This window comes from Melozone crissalis, unplaced genomic scaffold (assembly GCF_028551555.1).
Source record: "Melozone crissalis strain CALT ecotype California unplaced genomic scaffold, PUWL_Pcris_2 ptg000061l_1, whole genome shotgun sequence".
Taxonomy (NCBI): Eukaryota; Metazoa; Chordata; class Aves; order Passeriformes; family Passerellidae; genus Melozone; species Melozone crissalis.
In genome coordinates this window covers 3,469,761-3,482,985 of record NW_026535839.1, presented here as the reverse complement: position 1 = coordinate 3,482,985, position 13,225 = coordinate 3,469,761, and the positions used below count along the sequence as shown (strand labels likewise).

Here is a 13,225-nt window from a genome sequence, read left to right as displayed (position 1 = left end):
CTGGCAGCGCCCCGGGGAGAGAGAAATTGTTGAGAGGATTGATCCATTTAAAGAGCTGGCTCTGCACAGAGGGGACAAGGCACTGCAGAGGCCACGCATGGCCGGGCGCATCCGCACAGGCTGCTGAGCTCTCGGGAGATGCTCCCTGCTCCAGCGCCCTCGAGTCTGCCCGCAGCATCTCCCTCCTCCAAGGGCAGGGGAGGAAAATGTTTTCATCCCTGTACATGGAGGGAAAGTGACCCTCGCCCCAGAACCCACCCACGGTCCTTTCCCTTTACCCGCTGCCTTCGGGCACTGCGTGGAAATTTACAAGGATGGGGTCAGGGATACTCGACAGGCTGGGGAGAAGCATGGGGGATCCCCGGCGGGAGAGGCGTGAGCTCTGGGGAAGGGGATCGGCCACAGGTGGGCAAACCTAAGGGAAGGGAGCGTGCAGAGGATGCCCAGGAAAAGGGGAGGGAGCCGGGCCTGGCAAGAGGAACAGGAGAGGCAGGAGCACCTCGATCTCAGCGGATGCGGCCCAGGCAGAGCTCCGGTTTTCGGGTCCTCTCCCCAGGGGAGGGTCCAGGAGGAGTTCCAGGGCATCCCCAGGGACAGCACCTGAGATCCCTCCAGGCAAAAGACAGAGGAAGTGCCCCTAGAGGGAAACGCAAGGTGTCCTTTCCCCAGGGGACAGCGCTGGGGGCCAGTCCCGGGCCGCCGCGGGCGGGGACCGGAGGTCATACCTGGGGGAGGTCAGCCCGGGGGCAGGGACCGGAGAATGGCCCCGGACGAGGGAAGGGGTTTCCCTGGCAGCCCCGGGAGCCCCGCGGCTCGCCCGGGGCCCAGCAGCGGCATGCCCCGCAGGGCACAAGGTACTCACCGGGCCCGGGCCGCCCCGTTGCCGCGGCCTCCCCGCCTGGTCTCCCGCACCGGCCCCGGTCGGCGGGCCCTGCACCCGCGCTCAAGTTGGCGGCGGAGGCCTCATTGCCCTCAACCAAGATGGCGGCAGCGGCTTCGCTGCATTTCACGTGGTCATCGGGGAGCTGAAGCGGGCAGCGCCATGTCCGTGGCTGGCGGACAGCGGGCCCGGATAGATCGTTCTAAGGTGCTCATGGTCTCGCCCTTATATCAACCCGGACCCCGCTTCCTCAAGAGAAGGATGCGCTGCGTCGCTTAAACACCCACATAAACGAGCCAGCACAGGGCTGCCGCAATGCCCCTGTGCCCACAACCAACATGTCCGCCGCCGCCTCCCTTGGAGGGCGCGGTGCTCTCGCGGGATCCGCCCCGCCGTTGCTAGGCGCGGTGGGGGCGCGCGGGCGGCTTCTCGCGAGAACAGCGTGAGGCGGCGACGGCGGCCATGGCGGACGGGGCCGGTAGCAACGGGGACGCTGCGGGGCCGCTGGTGGGCAAAGAGGCGGGTGAGGCGGCGGCACCGGGAGCGGGCGGGTGCTCGGGCCCCACGTGGTGCCCTCTAGCCCGGTTGGATCCTGCGAGGTGCGGGCATCCCGAACAGGGACGGCCCGCACCTCGCGGGGTCCCACCGGGCCGCTGACGCCCCCGTTTTGTGTCTCACCCCTCTCCCCCCACAGTGGAGCGGCTGATCCGGGAGAACGGACACATTTTCACCGAGGCGCAGTGCAAGGTGTGCAGCGCCCTGCTCATCTCCGAGTCCCAGCGACTGGCTCACTATCAGGTGAGGAATGGGGAGCCCCTCGCCTCCGCCCCAGCCCAGCCCCGGGCTCGACCAGGCACCGAGCGGGGCTTTCTCTGCTTTCCCCAGAGCAAGAAACACGCCAACAAGGTGAGACGCTACCTGTCCATCCACGGCGGGGAGGAGGGTGCCCACGGGAAGAAGATGAAGCTGGAGGTGAAGCAGGTGAGAGGAAAGCTGATGAATGTCTATAGGTAATGCCTACAGTGTCTTAAGATCTAGAGGGTAAGTCCTGTGAAGAGCTGATGGGGATATTCCAGAAATGTGAAGTCCCTCTTACTGGGGATATTCCAGAACTGTTTGGATATAATCCTGTGCAAAGTGCTGAGATGACCCTGCTTGAGCAGAGAGGTTGGACCAGGTGGGCCACTGTGGTCCCTTCCAGCCTGATCCATCCTTGTGTTCTGTGAGTGCAGGATCCACCAGGGCTAAATACAGTTCTGTAGGACCTGCAGGGCTAAAGGCAGCTGCACAGCCTTTTAAGTGAACAAGGAAAATGCTCTCAGAAAGGGCTTTGCGAGAACTGAGAAGCTCAGTGGCAGGTGTTTCACCAGGCCATGTCCCAGCTCCTCCTGCCCTCACTGCTCAGACAGCCTCTTTGAGCCTGTTCTCCCCATTTAAACAAATGTGTGTTCCTCTTTTTGATAGTCTTGCTTGAAATGACAGAGAGAGAACAAGAGCAAAAGCTTGTCAGGAGAATCGTTGTATATCGTGCAGAGCACGTCGGGTTCATCATCCACAGGAATTCTCTCCTAAGAGCATTCTTTATTTTACTTATTTAAGTTCCCTCAGCTGGTAGCTGGAGCCTGTTGGTCAGTGAAGGCCCCACGTTCCATTGAGCCATCTGTCTGCCTTTGACTCCCTTGGGGAACAGATTCCACTTTATGATTGCTTCAGCTGTAATCCCCAACTCTGGCATTTGCAGGGAGCTGGGGGATAACAGCAGATGCCTTTGCACATAGTGTCAGGCTGAGAACTGCCTGCTGCTCCCTCCTCAGCTGGTGTTGTGTTGCAGATGACCCAGCTGATAGTGATGTTTGTGCTGCTCAGTTCACACCTTGCAGGGGACGAGGCTGTGTGGCCCAATTTCGGCAGCCACAGGCTTAACCTTGTCCTTAACCCAAACAGGCCAGAGCTGCCTCTCTGCCTGGAGTGTTTGCCAACAGGTTAAAAACAGCAATCTGGTGCAAGAACACTCTCCAGGGAGGAAGAGGGTGATGCTGCATCATGGAAGTTCTGCCTAGTCACTTCATTGACTTAACACCCAGATGTCTTTGGTGATCTTTTTTATACCCCCAAACTGTAGTGCTTCTCCTCAAAACCAGGAGGCTGGATGGGATGACCTGCAGAGGTCCTTCCCAGCCTCTGCAGCTCAGTGTTTCTCTGTGCACAGGACAGCAAGCAGGAAGGCAGCAATGGGGAGGACAGGAACAAGTGTTGTCCCATCTGCAACATGACCTTCTCCTCTCCGGCCGTGGCAACTTCTCACTACTTGGGCAAGACTCATGCCAAGAACATGAAGCAGCAGGCCCCCAAAGCAGAAGGTATGAGTGTCTGCAGCACCTTCACGTTGTCCCAAAGGGGTGTTGAGATGCTTGTTGAGCCCCAAGTGTGAGCTCTTGTAAGAGTGTGTGCTCTTTGCCATGAAACAGATTAAGCCAGCAGTGCACCTCCAGAGACCTGGCTGTGCCAGCCTGCTCAGTGGGCTGGCATTGGCAGGAGGTTGTGTGAGGTTTTTTTCGCTTTGTTTGGGGGAAATGCAGGTGGCAGCAGCCATTGTACCCATCCCTGTATGCAGGGACCAGGGATGTGATGTTAAGATGTAGAACTGCCTGCCACAGGGTGTGATGCTCATTAAATGTTAGAGACTGAAGTGACTGGTGAAACTCTGATATGGCAAATTCCCCAGGGCTGCTCAGCTACAACACTGTGGCCTCTGATGTTCACAGACTCAGGAGCTGCAGATTGCTGGGGAGAATACAGCTGGGGACACATCAGTATGTGCTTGTATCTGACCTTGTGTGCCCCCACACCACTGCCTGTGTGTCCCATCCCTTTGCCAGCAGCCAGAAAGGCCTGGTGGGTGGGGAGTAACACCCTCTGTCCAGGGCAGGCAGGGGTGGCCATGGGCCAGGGGGGCTGCAGCTGGCCAGGACAGAAGGAAAACACAGCCCTTGAGTGCACCTGAGAATGGCAGCTCGTGCTAATTCCAAGCTGGGGACTTGTGAGTCACCCAGACTCCCGACTCCTGGGATCTTCCAGGCAGATGTCTGTCCCAGCATGTCTTCATGACTTTGCTAAAATGTGTGCACAGCAAAGCCCACCTCCAGGATCTTCTTGTTCTTTGGAGCTCTTGCTTTTAGGTATGATAGGAGCCTGCAGGAAGATGTTCACTGAGCAGTCTGGTGTGTTCCTTTGGTGAGAGGAACTCTCTGATCCCTAGCAGGTTACTCACTCTGCTGTTTGGCACCCTGGAGTGAGAGGGTGCAGGTTTCTCCACCACACAGAAGAGCTGCTTCCCTCTGTGGATTCACTGTGTCAGACCTAGCCCCATTTATGCTGTGTCTCATAAGACAAAACTCCTTATGAATTCAGGATCAGGTCCTGTGGCTGCACGGTGCTTCCAGAATCCTTTCCAGAATCCCTTTGCTGTGCAAGGGCTTGTGCCCATGTTCTGTCTGGGAGATGATAACAGCAGGTGGAAGCTCATTCATACCCAGTGTTTCTTGAATACAGTCATGCTTATGTTAAGGAGAAATATGCAAATCTGTTGGATTTTTTAAACCCTGAAAGTTTTCCTGGCATACTCTGAGTTATGTTACCACATGTCTTTAAATTCTGCAGCATTAAGGGAAGACGTAACAAAATTATTAATTTATTGAAATATTTTGCATTGGCTAGGTTTGGGGTTTAGATATAGTGTGTTACTGGTTTTAATGTGGGTTTGGGTGAAATAAAGTAGTTTTTACCTGTAAGTTCTGTGACTGACCAGGGGTTTGGATTCACCCTACAGAAACGGTGCCCCCACAGAAACACCCTGCTGCCCTCCCCACCTCTACTGCATCTTCTAATGAAGAGAACAAGGACATTACTGACCCGGACAAGTTCTGTAGCCTCTGCCATGCCACTTTCAACAACCCCCTTATGGCAAAACAGCACTATGTAGGCAAGAAGCACAGAAAGCAGGAGACCAAACACAAGCTGATGGCACACTATGGGCGAACCCCTGATGCACCAGCATCATCTTTCATGGGTGAGTTCTCAACAGGGAGGCTGATAACCAGCTGAAGAGCAGGGTGGGAGAGGAGCAGAATGTGTCTGACAGGCCTTTGGACAAGAGAGTGTGTGGGGAGGGAGCAGGGGAGTATTGCTTGTGATGAGGAACTTGATGATACACCCTAAGATTGATTTGGTTGATGTTGTAACCCCCAGCAGCAGATGTTTTAGACTGTAGCTACTCGTGACCGGCTTTGGGTTGTGTTGTGCGGTGCTGTTTAATCGGGGACGTGTCCTTTTTATTCTCTGTGCGGATAATCCAGGGATTTTGGCCAGTACTGTTTCTAGTTAGGTGATTGCATCCAAAATGGAAAGATAAAAGTGGCATTTGATGCTTAAAAGTCGTCTTTGAGGGGACTGGCCAGAGATGGAAGGAATAGGTTTAACTGCACCTGCTGCTTCAAAGCACATGAAAGCCAGAAAGATTTCTCCCTGAATGCCTTTCTGCCTCTGTGTGGGCACTTCCATCTGATGAACTAATGCAGCTCTCTCTGGAGCAAGCAGGAATGTGGGAAAAAAAAGCCCCAGAGCTATTAAGGAGGAACTTTAGGCAGACAGTTAAAACTCTTTTGGTTTATGATCTGCTGCTTATGAGCACTTGTACGTGATGAAAGTCCTCTGAGTCCAGTGAAAGCATTAGGCGCTCGCAGAAAACTCCTTTGTTCCTCCCAGCAGCCTTCTGTTGGGCCAGGAAGTCTTAGTACCTGCTGGATACTTGAGGTAAATAATAAGCAGACAGATCATCTTAAAATCTTCATCAAGAGCTTCTTTCTCTGTCGTAAAAACCCACACAAGCAGAAGATTAATTATTCTAATTCTTTGCAGGCCACCTTTAGATACCGGTAGCACTTATGACAAATGAGGCTCAATTAGCCAAGTAATGTTCTCTCCCACATTGCGTGGCCGTGTGGGAGATGGAAAAGGTGCTCAGTATCTCACGTTACCCATCTGCTCTGCACCTAATTAGTGGGGTCTGATGAATGGTTCCACTTGAGTGTGACTCAGGTGCTGACAGGGGCAGGAGCCTCAGCCCAGGCAGGCTGGGTAGGTGGGCAGTGTTTTTGCCTGGGTAGGTGGGCAGTGCCCTTGCCTGTGTGATTGATGTGTCCCAAGAAGTGCCAGCAGAACGAGAGTGTGTACAGTCACATCTCCAGAGCACTTCAGCTCTTCAGCAAAGGTTTCAGAGCTGGGCTATTATCAGGGGCTTCTCAGATGAGATGAGCTGCAGTCAGGGATGTTTTGTCCTGCTCTCATTGCCTGTGTCTCTGTGCCAACAGCCACAGTTGTCCCTAAACTCTCTGCTGAGACCTGACTTGCAGCAGATAAAGATGTGTTCTTTGCAAATGCAACACTGAGGTGGTTGCCTGCTTAAAGTTCTTTGGGAAAAAGTGGTTTGGAGTTGAGGAGTGGAGTTTAGACAACTTTGTTCATGCACCTGTTGGATGGGTTTGCAACAGAGAAACCTTGACATTGATGGTGCAGGGAAGCAGACTTGAAGGCTGTATCAGCTCCTCTGACCTTTACTGCCCAGATCCAGCTCCATTTTGAGAGCTGAGTGTCCCACTGGATTCTGACATTTCTGAGGTGCAGCAGCCACGCGGCAAAGTGTCTGCTACATCCAGAGTTGAGCTTCCCAATGATTTACTGCTCTGCACTCCTGGGGTCCATCTCCTCTTTCACCTTAAGGAAATGTTTTCTTTGTGAGAATCCCAACCAGAGCCTTTCCCCAGTGACCCAAAATTTAGGAACCCTTACTGTCTTGAGGACAACTGCCAGGATTTTTCCCTGTTAGAGACTCCTGTGCTGCAGTACTTGCCTGTTTGGTATCTGTGACCTCCTGAACTTTCAGTCCAGCTGGAGTTGTCATGTTACACAAAACCAATGATCCTGTCGAGTACCACTATTGTTGGAAACTTTTTTTTCCCTGGCAGTTAACTGATCCACTGACTGTAACCAAACTGCTTGAGGACAGAGCTTAATATCCTCAGCTGGCACCTCAGCAAGGCTTAGCAAAATGCTGCATTGTGGAGCTGGACAGTGGGTGTAATCTCCTCTGGCTGCCTTTTTTATTGAAATGTTTTAAGCTTACAAATTCAGTATCTCTTTATTTTCTGTTTTGAGTTGTCCAGATGAGCAGAAGTGGGAATATGGGAGAGAAATTGAGTTGCAAAGGCAGTATAGCCTTTGGGGTTTGGGGTCCAAATCTGAAACTTTTACTATGCCTGATGCTATGAACTGTTTGCAGGGAACATGTGTGTGTTTTTTAGCGATGAACAAACCATGTTCTGATCAGGAAAGCTTTTTTGGCTTAGTGATTCCCTTGCAATAACTGGCTGATACACGGTGGGGTAGTGGGATTCTATGGTCTCCCTGCCTGGTCAGATTGTTGACTGTTATTTGTCTTTGTTTAGGGTTTAATAAATCAGGTGATGGAGTATCTTGCTTGTTTCTAACTCAGGCACGGGGATTGGCTTCTGTGTGTGCTAACATTGCTGTCTGTTTCAGCTGGGAAGGGCTACCCCTGCAACACATGTAACATAGTGCTGAACTCCATAGAGCAGTACCAAGCTCACATCAGTGGCTTCAAACACAAGAATCAGTAAGTAATGTTCTTGTCTAAGTGTGTTTCCAGCCTTGCTGTTCAAATCGATGGCCTAAATATAACCTAAAATGCAGTTTTGAGCACGTGTTTCCAGCTGACTTCCAAACAGAGCAGCAGGGTCTGTGCAGGCTCTCTGTGTGTCCTGACGCTGCTCCAGGAGCTCCCTCTGCAGACAGCCCAGTCGTGCTGCCGAGGTAGAAGTGCCTCCAGTTGCTTTTGGTTCCTAATAGTTCAGCTCAGCACAGACCTTTGCAGTGAACCTGACACCTATTAAACACAGTTTCTCTTAACAACTGAGATTTTAATTTAATTAAGGACTGGCTCAGTGGAGATCTGCTTGCAATTCTAATCCCCTTTGGGATTGCTTGTTTTAAAATTTGGCATATAGTCAGCACGCTCCAGAAACCTGGACTGTATTGCTGAACTCACTCTTGCAGCTGGCAAGTTAAATAATGGCATCCCCTGCATATATTATTAATTGAAAAAAATTATGCTGCCAGATGATTAATACCAAAAATACTTGTTCTGGAGACTGCCAATCTTTAATTTAAGAGCCTTCACTTAAAGAGCCTGGGTAATGAGACTGGGTTGGTTAGAAAGCTTTTTAAAAGGAAGAAGTATTAGGAAATCCTACCTGAAGGGAGGGCAGGCTCCTAGCCAAATTCCCCAGAAGGGATAGGAAGAAAACTGGAATCTCTTGTTGCCTGTCTGTGGAATAACAGCCTCCTAGTCCCTGAGCTCTGGGGAGTACTTGATGGGAAGATATCTTTCATCCCAGGGAAGTTCCAGCTCTCAAACAGCACAGTTAGATCAGTGTATAGGAAGTATCCCATTCTAGAGAGATAACATGTTCCCAACACACACATTAATGTTCTCTTTAAGGACACTGCTGCTGTCAGAGCTGTTGCAGCCACACAACTCCCTTTCAGAATGCTGCTCTGGATTCAGCTGTGCAGTCCTGTTCCAGCTTCTGCAGCCTGCAGAGAGGCAGGATGCTTGCTTTGTAATGGGAGCTCTTTAGCAGTCCTTGAGCTCTGCCACAGCTAATTCTGCCATGCTAAAGGTGTCTGTTTACACACAGGCACAGAGAGCAAGGATTCACTTGGAAGATTTTCTGGCAAGTTGTTGCCTTGGCTGCAGTAGGCTGTTGCTCTGCTGACAGCCTTGCCTGCTGAGCAGTGATTGCAGCTGGCACATTTCAGAGCATTTGTGACATTGTCTCCTTTTTTTCCTTTCTCTTGCTCCCTCCAATGTGCAGGATGCCAGGAGCAGTGCCGGTTGTCGGACCGTTCCCGCCACAACAGTATGTCCGGGAAGAGTCAACTGGCCCAGGAGGCTACAGTTACTTCAGCCAAGACCTCTAGAGCAAGTTGCAGCACTATTCTTGGAGTTGTTGGTGGCCCCAGAACGCACATCCTTTGCCAGCCCACAATGGTTTCGTTATCCCTCTGGATAAGCAAAGCCCTACCCTCCTGTATACACCCGTTGAGCAGAACGGGGACTGAATCTGTCAGGAAAAGGATCCAGCTGGAAGAGACTTGCTAGACAGCAAATACTTCACTCCCTTAGAGTAGTTTTCATTGTGTAATTGCTTCCTGTGAAGGTGGGTGCGGTGTGAGAGGAAGTGTCTATCTGGTGTAAGGAGGGTTTGGCAGCAAGCTGGTAGTGTCACCTTCTCCCTGTTCCCTCTGGGGGGCTGCCAGGGACACCAGCACCCATGGGCACCCCCAGGCATGACAAGAGGGGACCTGGAGCCTGGCTGTGGGACCAGAGCCACCCACATGGCCGGGAGGCTGAGGATGGTGCATGGCCCTTGTCCCTAGGTGTGCCCTGGTGTTGGTGCTGTTGACCCAGCTCTGCTCCTCCCTGCCCTGGGCCAGGGCTCTGGCTGCCTTGCCAGTCTGAACTCCAGTGCCTTCTGGGCTGGCAGAGGATAGAGCCACCCACCAGCCACATCCTCCACAGAAACACCACAATCCCCTGCCCAGGCCACAGCCAGCTCTGTGGAGCCAGTTGCTCCTCCAGGAGCACGCCCAGGGTCCTTGCCTCAGCCAGGAGAAGCTCAGTCCTGGCCACAGCCCCAGCCACTGCCATCCCTCGTGGCCCCTCAGGCTCCATTGAGAAAATCAAGTGCAGATGTGGAGTCAGGACCGGGTGCCTGCTTACAATTAGGGGCTGGGAAGTTTGGGATGGCCCGTTCTTGCTTTGCAGTTCCTTGCCATGGCTGCTGCTTCACTGGGCTGAGCCCCCAATGTTGTGCAGGGGACAGGGCTGGTGAGCAAAGCTCCTGCTTTCTTGGCCCATAGATCAGCACTGTGGTGCCCAACCCAGCACATGGTGTGTGCCATGTCCCCATGGGGAGCAGGACACATGCTGGCCCCATGCACCTCGTTCCCTGTGCCAGCTGTGACCGCAGCACTTCCCCACACAGAGCAGGAAGAGGTGGCTGGGCTGCAGCAGGACAAGGCATGACACTGCCCACCCTCCTGCCATATCACCCTCAACTTGTATGTTCCCTGCCCAGATCTGTGGATGCTCCTGTGCCATGCTGGAGGCTAGAAGGAGCTTGGGCCCCTGGTGTCCCTGTCCTGTAGCCCCTGCACTGGGCCCCACATTCTTGGCTCCCCAGAGGGAGCAGCAGGTTTATGTTTGCCAAGTTCTGCCTGGTTAAACCTTAACCGGGCTGGGTTGCTCCATGAGTCCCTCCCAGCCGAGATAAGGATGGGCAGGCAATACCAGGGCCTGGTGGGACGCACTGCCCCAAACCTGGCTGCTTGCCTCCAGGGCAGGGCCCAGCCCCTGCAGAGCACCATGCCCAGTCTGGAGCAGCTGCCTGCCTGCCCAGCTTGCCCCCTGCCTTCCTCAGCGGGTGCCCACTGATATGAGGGCAGCAGGTTGTGGTTGGGCTGGAAGCTACCACTGTAAGCCCGTGGGACTGCATGGAGCTGGAAGCCCTTGTGCTGGCGCTCACCCCTTGCTCCAGGGCTGACCCACTCCCTCAGTGCCAGAAGGTTCACATCACCCCAGCCCACGGAATGAGCCTGCTCAGCCTCAGATCCTATGCACGTACAGGGTACTGTGAGCTGGGGCTTCTGTGCCCCAAACAAGAGCCGTTCAGGGGAGGCCAAGAGAAACTTCCAGGAGGAAAGAGCTCCCCAGGCTCCGGCCCCCACAGGAGCCACCGTGCTGCGCGGGCTCTGGCTGGCCGCAGGTGCCACCACAGCGGGAGTGGCGGCAAGTGCTGGGGCCAGGCACAAGGGGCGGCTGTGTTCCCGCAGCTCCGGCTGCCTTCCAAGAGCAATATTGTTGGCACCAGGCAGGCTCCCTGCACCGGCAGCACATACATGGGCCTTTCATGAGGAGAGTGGGGATGATTTACTGCCTGGGGGAAGGGGCAGGGGCGGGAGGATGGAGCCCCAGCACACCGCGCCCAGCCCCTTGTGCGTGCTCGCTGCCGCGGGGCCCCGCACACGTAACCCAAGGCCAAGGGTCTGGCCAGGGGGTCGTCGTCTCTCCCAAGGGGACATGGGGCAAGAGGGATCCCTCTGCACCATCTGTGGAGTTCTGAGAACACACTTCATCTCTGGGCACCCTGCTGTGTCTGAGCTAAGTAACCAGGGGTCACACATCGCTTGTGCCACAGTGATGGGGGCAGCCCATGAGCTGGGGGACACAGGGACACCAGAGGAGGATGCTGGGGCAGGGGTGCACCCACAGCGCAGAGTGCTGTGCTGGCACAATCCCCCCTTGTTGAGCTGCTGGCGTGGCAGAGGCCGCTGTGGTGCTGCCGGCAGCGGGTGGCAGGCGGTGGGGCTGGGCTGCTGTGAAGGGCTTTTTGTTTGCCGTCAGTTGCTGCTATAAATCAAGCCGGGCAGCCCAGCCCCAGCCCTGCACTGCCCCACGGCAGGGAGGTGACCAGTTCCCAGCCGCCTACAGCAGAGCCCCACCAAGCCCTGGCCTGTGCCTGGCATTGTCCTGGCCCAGTGGGGATGTTCAGTGTGACACTGGGCAATGTGCCCACACTGGTCTGCTTGCCCTTCTTCCACTCAGCATTGGGGAGCCCTGGGATACAGGGAATCTTTCCATGTTCATCCCAGACTGCGGCTCCCACAGACTCCCCAGAGTCCCAGCTCTCCCTCGTGTTCCCAGTACTGGGAACATCTCTTTCTCTCTGGTTTTAATTTGGTTTTGGTTCGAATTGAGCTGAACCCAACATTTTTCTGTGCTTCCGGCACGCTGTGAACTCTGCAGGGGCGGCCGCTGCTCCATGAAATTGATGTTCTCGTCCGCTTCACGCGTCAGCAGGAATGAACAGCTGCTGGGGGCTGCTGGCCCCCTGTGCACCTCTGCACCCCAAGGGGACACTGCTACTCCTGATGGGGAGCAGCACAGGGTGCATGGTGCTATGGGAGATTGTAGCACCAACCAGACCTCACAGTGAAACCGTGTCATGCTGGATGGTTTGGCACAGCGGAGCACGAACAAGGCTGTGCCCAGGACTCGCAGTGTGGCCCTACAAAATGAGGGGTGACAGTGACAGTGTACCTCACTCACAGGGCCTCAAGATCCACACCAGGCATGGGCAAGGCTGTGTGTGGGGCTCGGCTCAGCCCTGGAAGATCTTGCTGGAAAGCAGGTGGCGAAGCAGACAGCGATACAGGAAAGGAGAGCAGCTCTAGGGCCAGACCCTGGCCATGTGCTCGGGGACACTGACCCCTCTTGATGGCAGCAGGATGCTCAGGGGACATTGTTCTTTGGGATCACACCAGCTCAGAGTGTCTGAGGCCAGGCTTGCCCCAGTGCCCGGGGTCTTGCATGGCCCAACGAGGAGCAAGGCCAGGGCATGGTGGGGTCTGCCTGCCCCAGCCCAGGCAACAGCATAGGGAAGGTGAGGGCAAAGTGTTTATGGGTTGGATTAGGCCACTCCAACGCTGGCTCGCACCTTAGCCACGTTTTATGGCGCTCCGTTATGGGCTCCTAATGAGGGTCACAGCCACTTTATGGCACTGACAGCGATAACGCTACAACTAATTATGGCACAATTAGCGTGTGGGCTGCTGGGCACCCAGCAACGCTCAGCGCCCAGCCTGGGCCACCACACCTGCTTGAGGCTGGAGTGCTCCTACTGCCAGCAATCGGGGGGAAATGGGGGTGGCCTTGCCCCCTGTCCCATCTGCTGCTCCCCACGCCTGGAGGACAGCACAGGGGAGCCCCCGGGTGTTTTGCAGCCCCCTGCGTGCCCCACCCGCGAGGGGAGGCTGCACCGCCGGAGCCGGGATGGAGGGGCCGGGGGCCGCCTCTCGCTGCTGGGGGGGGAAGGCCGGTGCTCCCCCCCCGCTTCCCCCGTGCAGCTCGGCGGCAGGTCGGTTTGCAGAGATGCCGGAGAAGCGGGGCCGGTCCCCGTCCCCCCCTCCCGCCTCCCCAGCGCTCCGGGCGGGGCCGCTGTAACCCGAGCGCGTCCCTACAAAGTGCCCGCGCCCCCGAGGCGGCGGCACAGCGGGGCCGGAGCCAGCCCGGAGCGAGCCCCAGCCCTGCCCGCAGCCGCAGCCGTCCCGAGCCCGCAGCCGGAGCCGTCCCCGGCCCTGCCGCCATGGGGCCGCGGTGTGGGGCTCGGCGGCGCTGAGCCCGCTGTCCCCGGACTTTGCCCCGGC

At 55.5% G+C, this 13,225-nt stretch overlaps 2 protein-coding genes across 5 annotated transcripts in view; one reads left to right on the top strand and one right to left on the bottom strand.

Moving 5' to 3' along the window:
- UIMC1 (ubiquitin interaction motif containing 1) overlaps nucleotides 1-966 on the bottom strand; it is a 39,388-nt gene extending 38,422 nt beyond the window's left edge. For all 4 annotated transcript variants that reach the window (XM_054287920.1, XM_054287921.1, XM_054287922.1 and 1 more), the window contains exon 1: nucleotides 863-966. The gene's annotated coding sequence lies outside the window, so the exon portion shown is untranslated. The remainder of the gene's footprint in view (nucleotides 1-862) is intronic.
- A 361-nt stretch (nucleotides 967-1,327) lies between these two features.
- On the top strand, nucleotides 1,328-9,134 carry ZNF346 (zinc finger protein 346). Its single transcript, XM_054287956.1, has 7 exons — nucleotides 1,328-1,403; nucleotides 1,575-1,678; nucleotides 1,766-1,861; nucleotides 3,090-3,240; nucleotides 4,710-4,949; nucleotides 7,478-7,571; nucleotides 8,833-9,134. The coding sequence occupies exons 1-7, from the start codon at nucleotides 1,343-1,345 to the stop codon at nucleotides 8,936-8,938; spliced, it is 852 nt and encodes a 283-aa protein (XP_054143931.1). The 5' UTR covers nucleotides 1,328-1,342; the 3' UTR covers nucleotides 8,939-9,134.
- The last annotated feature ends 4,091 nt before the right edge of the window (nucleotides 9,135-13,225 follow it).

Bases quoted from the DNA above. Each gene is read 5' to 3' on its own strand.
- ZNF346 (XM_054287956.1), top strand. From the start codon at position 1,343: ATGGCGGACGGGGCCGGTAGCAACGGGGACGCTGCGGGGCCGCTGGTG. The intron at 1,404-1,574 runs GTGAGGCGGCGG...CTCCCCCCACAG, and splicing joins GCTGGTGGGCAAAGAGGCGG to TGGAGCGGCTGATCCGGGAG. The intron at 3,241-4,709 runs GTATGAGTGTCT...TTCACCCTACAG, and splicing joins GCAGGCCCCCAAAGCAGAAG to AAACGGTGCCCCCACAGAAA.